This window comes from Somniosus microcephalus, chromosome 1, assembly GCF_052327205.1.
Source record: "Somniosus microcephalus isolate GS21.2 chromosome 1, FLI_Smic_1.0, whole genome shotgun sequence".
Classification (NCBI taxonomy): Eukaryota; Metazoa; Chordata; class Chondrichthyes; order Squaliformes; family Somniosidae; genus Somniosus; species Somniosus microcephalus.
This window is the reverse complement of record NC_140987.1, coordinates 391,612,864-391,633,168: the sequence shown is the minus strand read 5'-3', so window position 1 is coordinate 391,633,168 and position 20,305 is coordinate 391,612,864. Positions and strand designations below refer to the sequence as shown.

General features: G+C 43.5%; 1 protein-coding gene across 1 annotated transcript in view; it reads right to left on the bottom strand.

Moving 5' to 3' along the window:
• Nucleotides 1-12,200: 12,200 nt before the first annotated feature.
• Nucleotides 12,201-20,305, bottom strand: part of LOC147125093 (BCL-6 corepressor-like protein 1) — a 100,006-nt gene continuing 91,901 nt past the window's right edge. Inside the window, exon 13 of the mRNA XM_085991614.1 lies at nucleotides 12,201-18,738. Coding sequence (XP_085847740.1) covers nucleotides 18,444-18,738 — 295 coding nt within the window. The 3' untranslated portion in view covers nucleotides 12,201-18,443. The remainder of the gene's footprint in view (nucleotides 18,739-20,305) is intronic.

The following is a 20,305-nucleotide window of genomic DNA, read 5'->3' as shown; positions in this document are numbered from 1 at the left end:
TGTGCAATAGTAACAGTTATTATAGTATATAAGGAATAGAAATTGGGTTTGATAAAAGATGTAACACTCACCAAATTCACGTGCTCTGTGGAGATATCGGGGGTTAAATTGGAGAAGCCCCAAAAACCGCTGGGAAAGCGCAGTCGGCGATTAACCCGCACCCGTTCATTACGCTGCAGGCAGGATGTTAAATTTGTGCTGCCTGCTGATTTCTACGATCGCTGCATGCAGCCAGCGCTACCTGTGCTTTTCATTGGCTGCTTGCATCAGCAGAGGGCCCGATATCGCAAGCGGCTAGCGCTATTTAAAGGCAGCCTACTTCTCTTGAAGGGGAGGTGCACTGTGACTGCTGGAAGTGGTGTCAGGAAGTGAATTGATTTTGAAGAATTTAGTCAAAATGCTTCAACCTGCAAGAGAGCACGCACCAAGGTTTTCTGGTAATGCACTGGAGGACTTGGTGCAAGAGGTAGAGAGAAGGAGAGCCATCTTGTATTCACGTTAATAGGGCCTATTAATCCAACCCTGTGCGTTACCCAGCCCAATGAAATAGTGCGGGTCTGGTAATGTCATTCATGATGTGTTTTCAGCTGGGATCTTTAAATGGCCACATTACATTTGAAGGTTAATGTAACATTGTGCTGTCAGTGCACTACAGCATTGGAGTGCTGCAAACACTTTGACAATGACTGCACAGAGGCAGAGGCTGCACCCAGGTTCTCTGATGACTCCCTCCATATGCTTATGGAAGGAGTCAGAGCATGCAGGGAGGTCCTCTTCCTTTCCAATGGTGGAAGAGACCTCCCCTGGAGACCAAAACAGCCTGGTTGGAGATTGCAGAGGAGGTCACCAGCAGGGATGTGGTCAGGAGGACCTGGGTGCAGTGCTGCAAATGTTTCAATTATCTCATTAGATCAGGAAAGGTGAGTACAAAAGCCACACTCAAGTTCATCCTGCTGCGCCTCTCATCACATCCCCATCACTCTGCCTTCCCTACCCTACTCCTGCACATCCTTACTCACACCAACATACCTTGCATGTTCACTCATCTCTATCTACATTACATCCCCATCTGACTAACCACCTCTCACACTCACCCTCATCCTAGTGCAATCATACCAACTAACAACACACAAAGAGGCCACTTGGCTCTGGCACCACACTCCATCATAGTCTCCCTCAAAAAATCTAACTCATCCATTCCTTACACTCATTCCATCACTCTCATTCAACCTTTTCTTTCCCTCCTTGCAGGAAAAGAAATCCCAAAATAAGAGGGAGAGAACCAGCGGTGGCCCTCCATCATTTGCAAACCTTACAACAGCAGAGGAGGCTGCTTTAGAAATATCTGGAGTTGCCGAGCAGCTGGAGGTGGGAGATGGAGAGGGAGGACATCTCAGTAACCTGGTGACAGATACCATATCATACAGCTACATGGCATATATAAGTCACTCATATGGGGACTGACGTCAGTATCCAGTGAATGGTCATCATGTGCATAATGGTAACTGTACCCATTCTTCGTATGACATATCTAACTCATCTCTTTACTCTCCCACAGGTCCATCAGGAAGCCCCACCACCCACTGTCAAGGAGGAAGAGGAAGATGACTCCTCAGATGAGCTTCCAGCCTGTGAGGGTGCACCGTCACCAGACATAAGCGTACCCAGCACTAGCACAGAGACGCACACCAGGGTGGGTTCCACGCAAGATAGAGTAGTGTTGTCACCTGGTGTCTCACAAGTGAGCAAGAGCAGATGGTGCTGACATGAACAGCAGTGGAGAGTCCTCGCCGGAGGGCGCAGGACGGTCCTAGCTCTGCTGCATGCAGATGCTGAGCCTTGGGGGCCATCCAGAAAGGGGTCGATCCTGGAGGTGCAGGAAGAAGTGCAGGGGGCTCTGACAGGTTTTGCAAGTGCGATGTTTGCAAATGTTCAGAGAACGGAGGAGTCCATCTCCAACATGAGCACCACCGTGTCGCAGGCGATGGCAACTGTAGGCTCCTCCATGGATAGGATGGCCACCTACATGGAGCAGCTAATGCGCCACTTACAGGAGCACATGATCTCTATGGAGAAGATGGATATCTATAGGGGATAGATGGCTATGTGTGGAGAATAGATGGCAGGGGCTCATACACCTCCTCTCTAGGAGGGATATCAGTGTAGACATGGGTCCTCATGGCCCCACTGTTGTGTAGCAAGGTGCTCTCCAGCTCCTTGGCAGCAGGCAAGTGAACAGGCTGTCTCTACCTCTGCTGAAGCCACAAGGCTCGCACCTGGTAGAAGCATGCAGATGAGAAAGATGACATACAGGTAGATTCACAAGGGTAGCCACTTGGATGTTTTATCCAATGTTAATGTAAAGTTTCTGTTAATGTGCTGTCAAACATAAAAATCTTTATTTTCACCACTTTCAGGTCTTGGACAGATTTGTGTACACCTTTGGAAGTGGCTTAGTGAGTTGCAGTGAATGGTGAGACATAACAATACCTCCAGCAATGGCAGTCAGTGTGAAAGGAATGGCTTGGTCATTGCAGGGATGCTTTATGGTGTTGGTGTGGGGTGGTGCCAACCTGGCGCATCATGTGGCAGCCATATGGGTGTACAGCGTCAAGTTAAGTAAATCTGGCCATGAGGAGGCCATCCCTGGCCTCCCGGGCAGCAATGTGCTCGGGTGCTGATGCCCTCTGTCTTGTGCAGCATCAGGTGATTGCGGAGAAGGTTGGTGGTGTTGTTGTTGGTGCTGCTTGTGTGCCTGGTGCTGCTGGTGTTCGGGCTGATCGTGGTCGGATTCTGAGGACCAAGGTGAGACAGTATAAAGGGTACCCATGTTGCTGGAATAGATGGCAGGTGAAGTAGAGATGACAGAAGCAATCTGTCAATGGTGAGAGGTTCTTCCAATGAGGTGACACTGGATGGAGACTTTGCTGGAAAGATTTACAGCCTGCAGAATCTGTGCTGGGAATGCAGTGAGCAATAGCTTCTGCCTGAGGAAAGTGATCAGCTGTCAGGTGGGAGTTTTTATCGTACATTTCATGCTGTCAACTAATCAGCTGGAGCAATGGCCACTGAAATCCCACTCAGGTTGACAGACATAGTTCCTGAGCAGTATGGTTCCCTTGGCCATCTAGGTAAATTTAAAATGTAGGGGGAAAAAGGCTCTTAAGAGTCTGTAAACAAGCTGATAATGATTTCAATTAGGTCACCCGCCTCTGCCGGTCGGGTCGTTGCCGCACCGGCCAACGTGCCCGAGGGAAAGGCGCATGGGGGCGGGATGACGGCGGATTTCCAACCCGCTCCCACTTTTTTCAAATTTCCCACCCGACCCGCCACCGATCGCACCTGCATGGACCATGGTGTTTAACAGACTCAGAACTACTTCTGTCAAGGAGTAAATCAAAATTTCAAATAAAGGCAAAATTGGCTTTTTGGCTCCAATGTAACTGCCTGAAGATATGATTTTAAGAAGGTAAATCTTACTTTACATTTTTTTGTTATAAGAGCACATATAATTCTGTGGATAGAATGTGACAACCATATGATTATAACTATTTAAAATATCCAAAGCTCTTTCCAAAGCTATTAAATTGTCTTGATTAACATAAAAGATGGTGACAGCAATCTACTACAGTAATACTAATCAAGAGGACAATCTTAAAGGGTCAGTATTCAGATAAAATCTTAAAGATTACATTTTTAAAACATTCCACAAGAATCTTAATTGAGATAGTCACAGAAAGGTGCACATTTCCCACACTATTTTTGATCTTCAATTGGCCTGTGTTGGTAATCTGGAATTTCCACCGTACAAATTTAAATACCTGGCCTTTAATTATAAGTTGCATAATCCCTTTTGGGAATTCAATGTCCATTATTTTATAGAGAAAGCCAACATGGATTTGTTAAGGTTGGGTCATGCCTAACAAACCTAATTGAATTTATGGAGTAAGTAACTAAGGTAGTAGACTGGGAAATGTCTATGGATGTAGTTTATATGGACTTACAGAAGGCATTTGATAACATTCCACGTAAGAGACTGTTAGCTAAAATTAAAGCTCATGGAATTGCAGGCAAATTATTGACCTGATTAGGAGATTGGTTAGCCAGTAGAAGGCAGAGATTAGGGATAATGGGTATGTACTTGAATTGGAAGGCAGTGACTAGTAGTGTCCTACAAGGATCTGTGCTGAGGCCTTAACTTTTCACTATATTTATTAATGACTTAGATAACAGAATAGAGACACATATATCCAAGTTTGCCAATGACACAAAGATTGGTGGTATAGTTAGTAGGGAGCATAAAAGCACAAAGAGACATTAGGTTAAGTGAGTGGGCAAAACTATAGCAGATGGATTTCAACGCAGCGTAGTGTGAGGTCATCCATTTGGACCAAAAAAGGATAGATCCGAGTATTATTTAAATGGTGAAAAGCTAGGAACAGTGGAGGTTTAAAGAGATTTAGGGGTCTATGTACACAGATCACTAAAAAGTACAAAAAATAATCAAAGAGGCTAATGGAATGTTTGCCTTTATAACTAGAGGGCTAGAATATAAAGAGAAAGTTTTGCTACAGCTATACAAAGCCTTGGTTAGACCACATCTGGAGATATGTGTACAGTTCTGGGTACCGCACCTTAGAAAGGATATATTGGCCTTGGAAGGAGTGCAGCGCAGATTCACCAGAATATTACCAGGGCTCCAAGGGTTAGATTATGATGAGAGATTACATAAACTAGGCTTGTATTCCCTGGAATATGGAAAGTTAAAGGGTGATTTAATTGAGATTTTTAGGATTTTGAAAGGAATTGATAGGGTAGAGAGAAACTTTTTCCATTGGTGGGGGAGTCTAGGACAAGGGGACATAACCTTAAAATCAGAAACAGGCCATTCAAGGATGAAGTTAGGAAACACTTCTTCGTGCAAAGGGTGGTGGAAGTGTGAAACACTCTCCCACGAAAAGCAGTAGATGCTAGCTCAATTAATAATTTGAAATCTGAGATCGATATATTTTTACTAGACAAGGGTATAAAAGAATATGGAGCCAAGGCAGGTGGATGGAGTTAAGATCAGCCATGATCTCACTGAATGGCAGAACAGGCTTGAAGGTCTGAATGGCCTACTCTTGTTCCAATGATCCTTCTGTTCATCCCCATCCCCTTTCACAAAGCAAATAGGGAAGTACTCCTAGTAGGAATCCCACAGTGGTCTGTAGAATGATGGGGCAAAAATGGAAGCTCCACAGGCAAAAGTACAAAGGTAAATATAAAGCTGTCGTCAGTAGCAGGAAAAAAACCTTAAAATTTAGAAATAGTTTTAAACTAAAGATTTCACAAGACTTTCAAATTATGTGCTGTGGCCCTTTAAAAACAGTAATGCCTTCTCGGTAGCGACTAGCAATGCTTTATGCCTGTTTTACACAGTTGTTATTTACATGCATTAGAACAGAGGAGAGACAGAAAATGAGATGTATCACAAGCAACATGTCATTAAAATATCTGTGTCCATGTTTGGGTAGGTGCTTCCAGTGCCATTTCTACCAGAGTGTATGACTGTTGTAAAAATGAACAGGGATCCACCAAAAGGAATCACTGACATGAATCAGTCATTCATGAAAGAAAGACTTATGAAATAATACTGAGCGGCCTACGGGTGGCGCTGTCCAGGGAGAGTATAAATACTCGAGCACAGGGCCATCTTGCGCAGGACATTCTTAACAGGAACCAGTGAAGGACACAACTAGACCTCCATGTTGTAAAACAGTTGATTAAAGCTTTGTTTAACGCTTAGACCAAGTGCCTAGTAGTTTTCTTACGTCAATCACCATCAATTTTCTGTCTCTACATGTGCCAGAAAACCATTAGAGAAAGAGGGAATTCCTGTCTAAAGAGTTTAACAATCAATTGCAGTTATAATCATGTCCCTAGCTTAACTTGACACAAATGTTGCAATGATTTGATGGATTTCACCAAAGCTGAAGGGAGAAGCCACACAACATTCAAATCCATAAGGTTTATTTTGCTCAGTTATGTGTATAACTGACAATTACTTCTGAATTTTAGCCTCAGTAATTGTTTGAGGATATTTAGTAGGTGGAGATGGTTCCAATCTGGAAGTCATGTTTGACTCGAGAGAGATAGGTTAGGCTAATTTAGCTTCTGCAGTTAAAAAGGCTAGAAGTAAAAGTACGACATATATAAAAGCTAAAACCAAAATAATGGCCGGAATTTTCCCATTGCCATGCGTGTGGGTTTGGAGGTGGGTTGGCTGTTAAAATAGTGGAAATAGACAGCGTGTCAGAACCCACCAACATCCCGCCTCCTCGCACCTTTAACTCGGGCGCATTTCCCAGCGCACCACGGACCCAATCGGCAGAGGCGGGCGACCTAATTCAACTCATTTTGTTATCAGACCCTTAAGAGGGTTTTTAATTGCAGCTTCTGAATCTAACGGCATGAACACGGGAAGCACGCAGCTCAGGAACCTCGCTTGTGAAGGGGAGGCGGAAGCTCAGTGGCCATTGTGCGAGTGCATTAATTGACAGCTGGGAATACCACATAAATACACACAGTTTACAGCTCATTAGTTGCCTAAGGGAAAGGCTGTTGCTGGCTCAATTTTGTGCATAGATTTAGTTTTCTGGAGTTTGCAGGTCATTTCTGCAACCCCAGAACCCACTCTAAGCACACTGCTAATCAGTATTAGATCATTGAGGGATTGGCCCTCTGATCACTGCTTGACCTGCCATCTATGACATCAACATGGGTGCCGCTTATACTGTCTCAACTTGGTCCTCAGAATCGGACCAAGATGAGCACCACCACCAACACCAGCAGCAGCCACAATGCCAGCCTTCTCGTCAACAACCTGATGCTACACACGATGGCCAGTACAGGGCTGCACCGCGCCGGAGGCGATACTCCCAACACCAGGTATACAGGCAGAGGATGAGCTTCCTCAACCTGACTGAGCAGCAGTGCTTCAGGAGGCTCAGGCTATCATTCAAGGTCTTCGCAGACATTTGTAGCTTGCTGGAACAAGACCTGCTGCCCAGAGGTCCTGGTGGACACTTCTTACCAGTGGCTGTCAAAGTCACCACTGCCCTCAACTTCTTCACCTCAGGCTCCTTCCAGGGATCTGCAGCAGACATTTGCAGGATCTCGCAGTTGGCCGCCCAAAGATGCATCATCCAGGTGACCGATGCTATGTTTCACAAGTCAGCCAATTATATCAACTTTGCCACTGATGAAGCCAGTGTTACTGAGCAGGCGCTCGGCTTTGCAGCTCTGGCTGAGTTCCCACAGGTGCAGGGTGTCATCGACTGCATACATGTGGCCATGAGGGCACCCCATCATCACCCAGGTGTGTTTATGAATCGCAAAGGCTTCCACTCCCTCAATGTGCAGCTTAACCATAAGATGATTATGCATGTGTGCGCCAGGTTCCCTGGCAGCTGTCATGACTCTTTGATCCTGCGCCAATCCACCCTCCCTCAGCTCTTCACACCTCCAAACAGACTTACCAGCTGGCTGCTTGGAGACAAGGGCTATCCACTGAAGACGTGGCTAATGACACCCCTGAGGACGCCAAGTATCAAGGCTGAGTAGCATCATAATGAGAGCCACATTTCCGCCAGATGTGTCATAGAGCAAACAATAGGCATGCTGAAGATGTGTTTCAGATGCCTCGACAGATCTGGAGGCGTCCTTCAGCATGTACCAGCCAGGGTCTCCAGAATCATGGTCGTCTGCGGCGCGCTTCACAACATAGTGCAGCAGCGAGGATTGGAGTTGCAGGAGGAGCATGGCGCACAGCCTCTTCAGAAGAGGAGGAACCTGAGATGCAGATGGCACGAGCAGTGGCGCACATTGCTGCTCAGGATGGCCTCATCACGGCCAGATTTATTTAACTTGCTCTAATGCATCCGCATGCTATACTAAGTTCCACCACCTCCCCCGCACCCCCCCCCGCCAACAACACCATAAAGCATCCCTACAATGACCACGCCATTCCTCTCACCCAAAGCCCCAATACTCGAGGTTAAATAATGTGTCACCATTCACTCCAAGTGACAAAGCCACTTCCAAGGTTTAAGGCAAAAATCGACAAGACCCGAAAGTGGTGCAAAGTAAAGCATTTGTGTGTGCAATCAAAACAACTGAAACTTAACACAATCATTTTTTGATACAACCATGTGCATATACTTGTGCATCTACTTTTGTGTCCTTTTTCTTTTGGGAGTGCTTCTGTGAGGTGCAACCCGTGGCTTCAGCCAACAGTAGACACTTTTGGCGGATGACCTCTGGGTTTTGGAGCCTGTGATGGCCCCGCCAAAATCTGCTCTTCCTGCGACTGTGCAGGGCTAGACTCGGCCATCAGGACCCGAGGAAGCATGTGGGGCTCTGACTGAGGGAGTGGCAATGGGGGAGAAGTGGGGGCACTTTGAGAAAAGCTCACACTTCCATGTCCCCTCTCACCAGTATCCCTCTTTTAGTGCCAGCTGTGGCTCAGTTGGTAGCACCTTCACCTCTGAGTCAGAAGGTTGTAGGTTCAAGTCCCACTCCAGAGACTTGAGCACACAAATCTAGGCTGACACTCCAGTGCACTACTGAGGGAGTGTTGCACTGTTGGAGGTGTCGCCTTTCAAATGAGACGTTAAACCGAGTCCCCGTCAGCTCTCTCAGATTGACGTAAAAGATGCCATGGCAGGGGTTTTCCCTGGTGTCCTGGCCAATGTTTATCCCTCAATCAACATCACTAAAACAGATTATCTGGTCATTATCACATTGTTGTTTGTGGGAGCTTGCTGTGTGCAAACTGGCTGCCGCATTTCCCACATTACAACAGTGACTACACTTCAAAAAGTACTTAATTGGCTGTAAAGCGCTTTGGGATGTCCGATGGTCGTGAAAGGCGCTATATAAATGCAAGTCTTTCTTTTTCTTTCTCTCATGGGCCACCCGCACTTCCCTGCTAGCGAGGAGCTGGCGAGCACCTTGCTGCACAGCAGTGGGGCGATGAACGCCCAAGTCAACATTTACATCCCTCCTTGAGGTCTATGAGCACCTGCCATCTTTTGTCCACAGCTAGCATGTGCTCATGTGAGTGGCGCATTCACTGCTCCATGCAGGTGGTCATCCTTTCTATGGAAGAGCACATTGTCACCATCGTCTGCGACATGATGGTGCTCATGTTGGAGATGGACTCCTCCATTCTCTGAACATTTGCTGACATCGCGGCTGAAAAGATATCAGAGCCTCATGCAATTGTTGCTGCCCCTCCAAGATCACCCTCTTTCTCGATGGCACCCAAGGCTCAGCGTCTGCATGCAGCTCAGCAGAGCTTGGAGTGTCCTGTGCCCTCCAGCGAGGAGTCTCCACTGCTGTCCCTGTCAACCCCACCTGCTCTTGCTCAATTGTGAGATACTAGGTGACAACTCTACTCTATGGCGCAAAGGACCCACTGAGGTATATCTGCGCTGGTGCTGGATGCGTTTGGGTCTGCTGACGCTGCACCCTCAGAGGCTGGCGCTTCCTCTGAGGAGTCGTCTTCCTCCTCTGGCTGGACAGTGGAGGGGGGTGGGGGCAGTTGATGGACCTGTGGGAGGGTAAAGAGATGAATTAGAAGTGTTATAATAATGGGTAACGTTACCATTATGCCCATGACATTTCACTGGCTGCTGACATCAGTCACCATATGGGTGATTGTTGTATGCATGTGGCTTTATGAGATGTGATTCTGTCACCAGGTTGCTGGGATGTCCCCCTCTCTCCGTCTCCCACCGCCAGCGTCTCTTGAGCTCCCGAAAATTTCTGGAGCTGCCTCCTCTGCTGCTGTAAGATGTGCAATTATTGGAGGGCCATCTCCAGTTCTCTCCCTCTCTTTGGTGTTGTGGGCTGCAAGGAGGGAAAGAGAAATTTGAGTGAGTGATGGAATGAGTGTAAGGAATGAATGTGTTACATCTGTAGAGGGTGGCTATGAGGGAGTGGGGTGCCAATGCCAGATGGCCTCCTTCTGTGGTGTTACTTGCTATGATTGCATTAGGATGAGGGCGAGTGTGATGGGTGGTTTGTCAGGTGGGGATGTGAGTATTTCCAAGAGAGCGATAGGTGGACCTGCAAGGTATGTTGGTGTGAGGAATGCTGTGCAGGAGTAGGTTTGGGAAGGCAGAGTGATGAGGATGTGTTGACAGGCCCTTCAGGATGAGGGCGACTGTGGCATTGCACTCACCTTTCCTGACCTTGTGAGATCATTGAAGCGCTTCCTGCACTGTATCCAAGTCCTCCTCACCACAGCCCTGCTGCTGACCTCCTCAGCTATATCCAGCCAGGCTTTTTTGTTTCTTGTGGCAGTCTCCTTTGCCTGTCAGAAGGGAAGAGGACCTCTGACAGCCTCCACCAGAGTATGCAGCGATGAATCAAGAGAAATATGGTGCCACCCTCTGCCTTTGGCTATCCATCTTTCCAAAGTTGTAACACTACTGTGGCCTTTCTTTGTCACCTTCCACTCTCCTCTGGTAACCTTCAAGCGAGTTGAGTGCAAGGCTGTTTTAAATATGGGTGCTGAAAACGAGTCATCGATGACATCATCAGACCTGCACCATTTAATAGGGCCGGGAAACATGCATGACTTTTTCAATTGGGGCCAATAAGTAAATGTTGCTCTGAGCAACCCAACCTGACGCAAAGGTGAAAATTCCGGCCAATAGCTTACTATATAGATTCTGACCATTTAATGTTTTTATTCGAGGAGCCGGTTAGCAGAAAATCTACTAGAAATGTGAGTTATATTATTATATATTCATTTGTTCATCTTTTATTCACTAAATTTGCTTGTTCTTTTAAGTCTACAATGCGGTCTGATGTGATGCACTGCTGCTGTTCAAAGATGGCAAAAGATTTCTATGAAAACACAGGATAAAGCCAATAGCTGAAACAATTCACGAAAAGGTTTTGTTGCTTTTTTTAAATACAGAAGCCAAAGTACCTAGGCTAAAGGCAGAAAAAGGCGAAAACATTAACATTAATCTTGTAAGTTATTTTGGTGAGAAGCAGCGCACCCAAAGTGCATCGAGCCTGTCCAGGCCCAGCGGTGTTGATTTTTCCTGTCCCTAACAGGGCCTAGCACCAGCAAGAGGGGGGGAAATTTGACTGCTGCTGCATTCCTACTCGCTGCCTTCAGGGTGCTCTAGCTAGAGACAGTACCAGCCAGGAGGCCCCAAGACCAGAGTCAGCTGGGTAAGAAAAAAAACCTTACTTTTGGGCTTCTCTTCAGCCTGCTGCCAGACTGCAGGGCCTAAGGATTCCTGGCACAGGCCCAACGGCAGCTTTTTCGGGCACACCTTCTCGCCTCATCTGCATTGGTCTGATGGGCTTTGGCCCAATGCCGGTGCAGACCCCAGCCCGCAGGAAAGCCCTAGAAATCTTGGGCCACCATAAGAAGGGTGGAAACCCAGCGTAATGGGCCTCCATCACTCTTTCCTGCCTGTCCCTTGAATCGGGGAAATGGATACTCCTGGGGAAACTCCGGAAAATCAGCTCCACGATTTTTGTTTTCATTCACAGGGTAACATCGAATTCAGAATTAGCTCTGTTGTACCATTAGTCAAAACATGGCCCAATTATCTTTTATTGTTCTAACTGAGATACCACGGTGAAGGACAAGTGTCAATAGTTTAAAAGTAAAACTAAAAATGAGGTACCTCAGGATATAACAATTAGGTGATACCAACGTTGGGGTTTAATACTGTATGTGGAAAGGATGATTCAGATTTGAGGGCCTGGGAAAAATAACATTGGATGACTGTGATAAATCTGGATTGCAACAGTAAGGGTATATGGAGGGGAAAGTGTAAGGAAAGGGCTAATCAGAGTAGCAGCAGAATCCTGCTGCTGACTTGAAGTGATTTGATTTTTAACCTTCGTTTGTTAAGTATGAGTCTTAATTATGTCTTAAAATAACTAATTGATGCTGCAATTGTACAGCTACACTACAATTCTAAGATGGTGACCACTGAACATTTGAACTGGATTGACCCTTACAGCATTGGCAGTTTTAATATGCTTGTGTGAAGTCGTCACCGAATAGAGAATGTATCTTAATGGGATAAAGACGTGCCTGTGTGTACTGATTACCAAGCTTCAGGCAACTGTAATCACTGATACAGTTGCAAGGACACCAGTTAGTCCTGCAGAAGAAAAACATCTGTTAAAACATTATCTTTTTAATTAAAATTTATGTAGGATAGAAGGACCAGGTTGGTGCTGAGGGGATACAGAATCAAAGACAAGAACAGATTTACATGGTCGAACAACAATTAAATATAACAGGAAAGAAATGTGTGATAAGGTAACAACAATAAAGAGATATACTCATCTTGTTAGCTCAACGGCAAAGGAGCTTGTTCGTGAGGGATTCAGCACAGGTAATTTTACCCTAACCTGCCCAACAGGAACGGGGTGGGTTCAGGTTGGACACCCATTTTACACCCCACCCGATTTTGTGCTCTACTGAAATCAATCCGGGCAGATTAGATTAAAATTACTCCATCTTGTTGACTGAACTAGGTCTAGGTTTCTTATTAGTTTCACCTTATATGAAGTTGTTTTTAACTTTTGGCATAACCATGTGATGTAGAGACATGCCGATAGTCACATAGCAGGGATAAGAGAAAGGTATAAAAAGTAGCTAACTGTAATAGGAATTTGGATTCAACAGTTCGATCAACCTGAATACTAAGCTCAGAACTGTAACACATTAGAGTCCCCAATCATCAGCACCCGATGTAGTTGTAAGTAAGTGTATGCTTAAGTACTATTGCATGTACTATATACTTCCTAAATCTATGATCTATGAAGGTGCTTGACCTGAACATTTCAAGAACCTTATTATTTGAGGAATAAATAGAACATGTAAGCATAAACAAATGCATCCTCGAACAGAAGAGTGCAGAAGTTAGTGTATTTGCAGTAAATGCAACTCTGAACCAAAAGGTAAGAATCCAAGTAAGTTTAATGGGAGTTGATTTCAGATAACTGTATAAATGTGATGTGTGATTCATTCTAGAATCCAACTTAGTTCTTGTAAACAAAACAGCAAGGTCTTCTCTCTATGTGCTCCTTAGAAATAAATCTGAAAAAGTCCAATCTACAGACTTTCACCTATGTTCCTCATTGCTTATATTACCAACACAATACATTTATTAAATCTTTAAAATGAAATATGTTGGCAACTAAATAATTTACTTTTTCAACAAAAAAACTCTGGTGTATATAAACAACAAATGTATAAACATGAAGAATTCAAAAAACCCATCAATGACTGGTTTAGTTTTCCAGCAAAACGATGCAGACGTCTTTATATAAACTAAGAGTTAACCAACAGGGTTCCAACTCCTTTTAGCAATATCAAACACTATACAAAATATACATAGAACAGTCTTATAAACTTCCGAGAAGGATTTGTACATGAAGGTGTAGCCTCATCTGGTTTGTTAGAAGTTTATTTTAGGTAACTGCAGCAGTTTTCAACAGGTAAATACTTTTATCTATACATTGCAACAGATTCATTGCAGAGTTGCAGCACCGAAATTCAGCTACCTCACTGGAGATTTTGCAATAAAAACATGCCCAGTTAACTAGCAGAATTTGATCTCTACATGGTTGAGTTACTTGCTTTACTGAACAGAAGCGCCATTTCTTTTAAGGAATGCTGGGATATAAACTGAGATTGCAGCAGACCTTGAGCACCCAGATGGCAACAAACACTTGGTCAAATTACAATAAAACTGAGTAACCATACAGATTTAGAATCAACCTATATCAGCACTGGTAGTGGAGAGAGGTAATCCTCTTAATTCAAAATGGTCAACTGATTGCCTGCAGTAGAAATAAATAGGAATTTGCCAAAGCTGAACAAACACAGAAAAATGCTGGCATTGTGCAGCAACTTGATCAGAAGCAGAGAGAGCAAAGGATCTGTTAAAGGTTAATGTTTTAGATGTGCCCCTTCATCCCTGAAACATTAACCTAGCGTTTTCTCTTTCAGGTACTGATTGGTGGACTGAGCCTTTACAACATTTTCTATTTGCCAACAGTGATCTTTATAAACAGTTTGTAATAGATTGAAAAAAAGGCACCATCTTGGCTGCTGTATTGTGTTGACTAATGCAATTGTTTTTCAATTCAGATAAACCTGCTAATTTTGGGTAACTGATTAACTCTGATAATTACCTTTGATATATGAATTTCAAATTTAGGGCTATACCCAATATAGTCTGGAAATGTCAATTTCGGCACAGAGCAGTTCTGGTGTGCTGCACACAATCCCTTTTCTTGTTTGGTGTAATATTAATGCAGGGTACATTTTCAGTTTCCTGCATCATGTATAGATGGTTGAATTATGTTCCATGGATAACAGACTGGGGATGGGAAAAGAGGCACTGAGGATGCAGTTAATGGTGCATCTCAACTCCTTTTAACATTATGTTTTGTAAATGCATGTGTGTTTAATACTTACTGACAGTATTGTATGTTACTTCCAAAGTTGCTTGGCTTATTAAACCAACATTTTCTGATATGAACATTTTGTTTAAATTTTGATCTGAAAAAGCAAGGATTTTTGTTTGTAGCTGATTTCACTCGATTTTTTGATCAGAATTCACTGACCAGAATAAACCTGAACATCAAAGGGCTTAAGTAAAGAAGAACAAATTTGCATTTATGTAATTCCTTTAATGTCCCAAAGCATTTCAAAGTATATTAATTATTTTTTAAATGTAGTCACTGTTGTTATGAAGACATGGCAAGGTCCCACAAACAGCAATTGAGATAAATGACAAGGTAATCTGTTTTAGTGATGTTGATTGAGGGATAAATATTGGCCAGGACACCTGCAGAGCTCTCCTACTCTTTGTCAAATAGTGCCATGGTATCATCTACATCCACCTCAAAAGGCAGATGTAGCCTCAGTTCAATATCTCATTTGAATGGCAGCAGTACTCAGTACTCCTCAGTACTGCACTGAAATGTGGTCATAGATTATGTGGTCATGTCTTGGAGTGGGACTTGAACCCACATTTTCTAACTTAAAAGTGAGAGTGCTACCAGTGAGCCAAGCTGATGTTTAAATTGTTTTCACTGTTGGTAGAATCCTAACAAACTGGGCAATATAAAAAAGGACTGTGCAATTATTTAGCGTTGGTGCAAACTGGGACCAATTTGGCAGCTGCTGAAGCTGACAGCTGAACAGAAGCTGGCTTAAAGTTTTAAGATTATTGCCATTAGATTTTAGGTTTCTATGCTAATTTTATATCTTTTGCATTTTTTCCTACTTCACAATCCATGAATCATCCAGACTTGTTGCAACTGCACCTCGACACTAAACAGTAAAAATATTCTCAGCTGAATTAAACCATGCACAGGCGCCTGCCATTCTTTTGGCATAACGCAATCTAAAATTATCTGATTTACAAGAAAACTGTGATTTGTAGAACAAGCTGTTTTTATTTCTCTAACAACAGGTTTCATCCTTCACTTAGTACTGATAACAGAAAGATCAATGTGTTCTTTTGTGTTTGTGTTTATGTAAATTCAAAAGCTCATGGATGAACTCAATATAAATGCACAAATAAAAATTAAACTTCAATTTTTCTCGTTCCTATATTTTTTAATAGAAAAATTGGCCTTAATCTCTCTTAAACAATTATCCTTTGTAACTAGATATTTGTATTAAATCCAGCTTTAATTGAAAATTAGTTTTAGCATTATATGGGTGAATGGCACTACCAAGCTGAGAGTGGAGGAGTTGAGCACTCAAGCTACATTTGCCTAGGGTTCAGGCAGGGAAAGTTCACTAAGTACAGTCGGGCTGTTGCATAACATTAGTTATCACTGTACATAATGAGTCATACAACATAACTCTCTCAGCACCACCTACAGATGCGGTATGAATGGCATGTTGCAGGCTCTCGGCATTTTTAATATACGACAGATAACATAAGACTATTCAGTTATGCCCAGTTATACCTCACCTAAGATGGAGTTTTCAAACAACGATATAAGCAAACAACCAGTTATATTGCTTTGTCACACACCTATTGAGTGAGTGAGAGAAGGTAGAGCTTGGTGCAACTGTACTTACACAAAAACTTATAATTAAAAAAAAGCTGTCTGTGGACCAGTTGTACAGTGCCAGCAATGTAAGACCACTTATTTTTAAATGAGCTTGCTACCAACTGCAAACTACAAAATCAGCAGCCTTACAATGCACACTTGGTATGTTTCTGTTGTCAATTAACTACACCATTGCCAAACATGTAATACAACTGGGATATTAATGGTATGGAATGCTGCAGAACTACACATTGAACTTCTGAGTGTTTAAAGCTGGCAAAATGAATACCCATTACTTAAGGTGTCGTTATACCCACTGAATATAATGCGCCATGGCAAAGGAACACTATCCAACATGTATGAACAGAGCCATGATGGCTAAAATTTGATTTTGGGAGCGTACAGACAGAAGAACCCAGTGGGCAGCCTGATAAGTTTTTTAATCTGGTTTTGTTCCGAGTTGGTGTTGCATTACGTCCGACGTAAAGCCCAAGCAGTGAGAGACTACCTCACTGTTTAGTTTTAATGTGCCGGGGAATCAGATCACCAACCTGACTCCTGAGTTACACTGCTGCTTTTGCAGCAATGCACATCCCAAGTGCTTCACATCAACATGAAAACAGTATAATGACTCCTTTCGACTTTGATTATTTATTTCTGCTGTACAATGAAATGTAACCTTATTTAAATCCGGGGGGTTCAGTTGATGGGCTTATTTTAAAATAAAGGTTTATTAGGTTCTGGCTCAAAATTTTGGTTTAAATGGCAAAAATGGAATGTGGTCTTTGCAATACAGCTGAAGAAGTGAATACCGATTTCAGTAATTTTGAATCCACCTTGGAGTTCATTGGAGACAGCTTACTTGTCTGTATTATCTTATTAAACATAAGTGCTTTTATGTTCATGCCATTAGGTCCCCTACCTTGGTGTGGCTTTGACTTTAATTCATGTAACTGCAGCAGTACAGAAAGCCAGTGATAGGTGCAACTCAACAAGTATTCAAAGTAAAGTGCATCATCACAGAAAGTAGTATAATGTGTAATTGGGCCCAAATTTATCTGTAACTAGCAAAACCTCCAGTGGGCTTTTCAATTTTACTTCAATCAACAGCATGCATCCCAGTATTCAGTTTTCATTTTGATCAATCTAACTTTGATTTAAATTGGTTTTAAACTGGAAAATAAAATTTGCTCATGAAAATATAAACACCCACAAAACTTACAGCTGTGGCAAAAAAAATCAGAATCCCTATTTACAGGGTACAAATATCCAATTTCTAGATACTGCTTGATAAATAAACTGTTTACTTTGTGAATGATTCTATTAAAATATCCTCTGTCAGTGCTAAATGTTATATTTAGGAACGGTTGCGTGTCCAGTTGCTACAAACTGAACTGTTTCAATTTAGGCATTGGACACGTGTGTCTTTCAGGCACTGGTAATATAGTTCTTCAGATTATGTTATGATGGATTCTTGTTTCCTGATCTCAAACAAATGTTACCCAATTCATATTTAATGAAAACCAACATCCATTTTGTTCTTATTGTGTGCAGCAAGTCAGATACAATTGAATTTTTTTTTAAAGTTACACATCCACAGCTGTGTTTCTTCAACACAGACTAGCGCATCATGTTACAACGTTTGGGCACAAGTTTAATCTATACACTCCACTGAATGCCTGATCTCAGCTTCACTAATGTGCAGAGCTGTCAGTTAGAGTCAAGGCACCTGCTCAACAGTGCACGAGGAAGAGCAGGAGAAGATATCAGAAGTACTCATTCGCCAGGCATTCTTGCCACCTCCTTACAGCTGGCTGAGAAAGCAGTTCTCGAAGGTCTGTGAATAGACTATCACCCTATCCTCTCAACGAAAACTGATGTGTGGTGCAGGACAGTGGGTGAACTGGGCAGAAAATAATTATTTGAAAAGAGAATAAAGGGTGAGTGGTAAGCAATATGTGGGAACAGGATATAAATATTGATTATTTTACAAGAATCAATTAATCCATTGGCATTACTGATTATTTTTCATGGTTAATGGATCACAAACTTAGATGCACTTCAACATAATTAGTTGGGTAGAAAATATTTTTTAATGAACCTAGTTAAAATATTTTAACACTTCCTTTAAACATCCCAGCAATCCTTATGTTGTTGCACTATAAGGTCAAAACTGACCTGTTATTCTTCCTTTCTGTTAGGGTGGCTGCTCCATGCCTGATTTGAGACAACAGAAGTCTTGGCTGGCATACTGTACACCTGCTAGTACCCATTCAACTCAGTCCCTATTTATTTGAGATGGGAATAGTTTATCGATCAGTCATGATTTTGGTTCACCTTGTGAATGTAATAACTTTCTCACAGTCTTCAGTTAATAATTCCACCGTAGAACCAATAAGGTCCAACAACTCAGGCACACACCGTACCAGTTCCAGAGACATCCTGCCATCCAGGGAGCAGAACTGGAGGTTCCCGAGCTGAAAATGTACCTGGCTTGTAGACACCTGCTTGTAAAATTCTACCTCAGTAATGGTAGCTATTTCAAAGTGAGGGAAGCGGGATTGGAAAATCCTGACTGACATTTTCAATCTTCGGAGAACTTCTGATAACGCCAGCCAATTGCAAGGGCTGTACAAACAAAAAAACATACAGGGTATTAAGTATAATTCATACACTATGCAGGATAACCACATTAAATAACCTGAAAATTCACATCTCTAGGGTGTAGAATTATCACAAAATTATACATAAAATGATTTAACATTCATCTGTCTTGAAATTTACAAATCAACATAAAAAAGCAATCTTTTATAGTCCCTTTTAATTGTCCTGTTACATTGTATTCAGCAATGTAATGGATTAAAATAATGGATTATATTGAATTCAGGCAAGTGAAGGCCGCCTACCCTAGAGGAATAGGGTCTAATTTAAATGGCAAAGTCGTGTCCCAATGACATCATTGTGACATGCACACCATTTTAAATGTGGTCCCAATTAAGCTCCGTAGTATCAAACCCCCCAACTAAAACTGGCGGTGGACTGGGTCCTGGCCACAGATGCCAAGGAAAGTTCAATTTTTTTACTTTTTAAAGGTTCCTTGTGGGTCAGGAGGAGTACAAGAATACCTTGGCCTAGAAATTGGGTATAGCCCCGCTTGAGGCGTTAGAACTGGCGCTGCGCAAAGTTTATAGCCAGACGAAACTTATCGCCGCCTGGCGCGATATTGGGTTGCATCGCCCCTAAAGGGGATTGAGGCGCGAATTCAGGCGTTACACGGGACTCCTAAGGCGCTAAACTTCCGGCGCAACCCAATATCGGAGCGGACGGGCGCAGCGCAGGTGCTCTCAATTACTGATGACCACGAGACTTCCAGGCACCGGCCAGCTCTTAAAGGGGTGGGTCAGTCAGCTTCAGCATCCACACTCTTCGCCTTGCAGGCCTCAGAATCGGCACAGGCCCTTCTCTGGCGCTAAAAACTTGGACCAGATGGAGAAGGCGAGACAGAGAACAGAGCGCTTCACCAATGAGGCTCTGGAGCAATTGGTGGCCGCAGTGGAGTGCCGGCGAGATGTTCTCTACCCAAACAATGGCACAAGGCCGAATCATAAGGACTACCGACGAGCTTGGAGGGATGTATGCCAGAGGGTCAATTCCAGCAGCATGGTGACCAGGAGCCCTGTCCAACGCAGAAAGAAATTCAACGACTTCACTCGGGTCGTGAGGGTGAGTGTTGTTTCTGCAAACTTCTGCATCCCTTCATTTGCACCTGACTTTATGGCTACAGGGTGGGCTGTGCCTCATTGGCCATCTGCCAGCAAGCACCCATGGCCCTTTCTGGGCACACACATGCACATTTGACTCAAGGCATCATGTAAGGGCTCTTGCACCATGGGGGGCATGAGATGATCACTCAGGGCATCATGTAAGGGCTCTTCCACCATGGGGGGCATGAGATGATCACTCAGGGCATCATGTAACATAACTTTCCCTCCTTTCCCCTGCAGTCCAAGCTGGCGAGGGTTGGCAAAGACCAGCTTCGCACCGGTGGAGGACCTCCACAAGTGGTCACTCTCACGGATCTCGAGGAGAGAGTCCACCAGATTCTTGGAGGACGTCTGAGTGGTCCTGTAACCACTGCAGCTGCCGACCCATTGTCGACAACGATGGTAAGGTTCTCACCTTTTACAACTGTCTC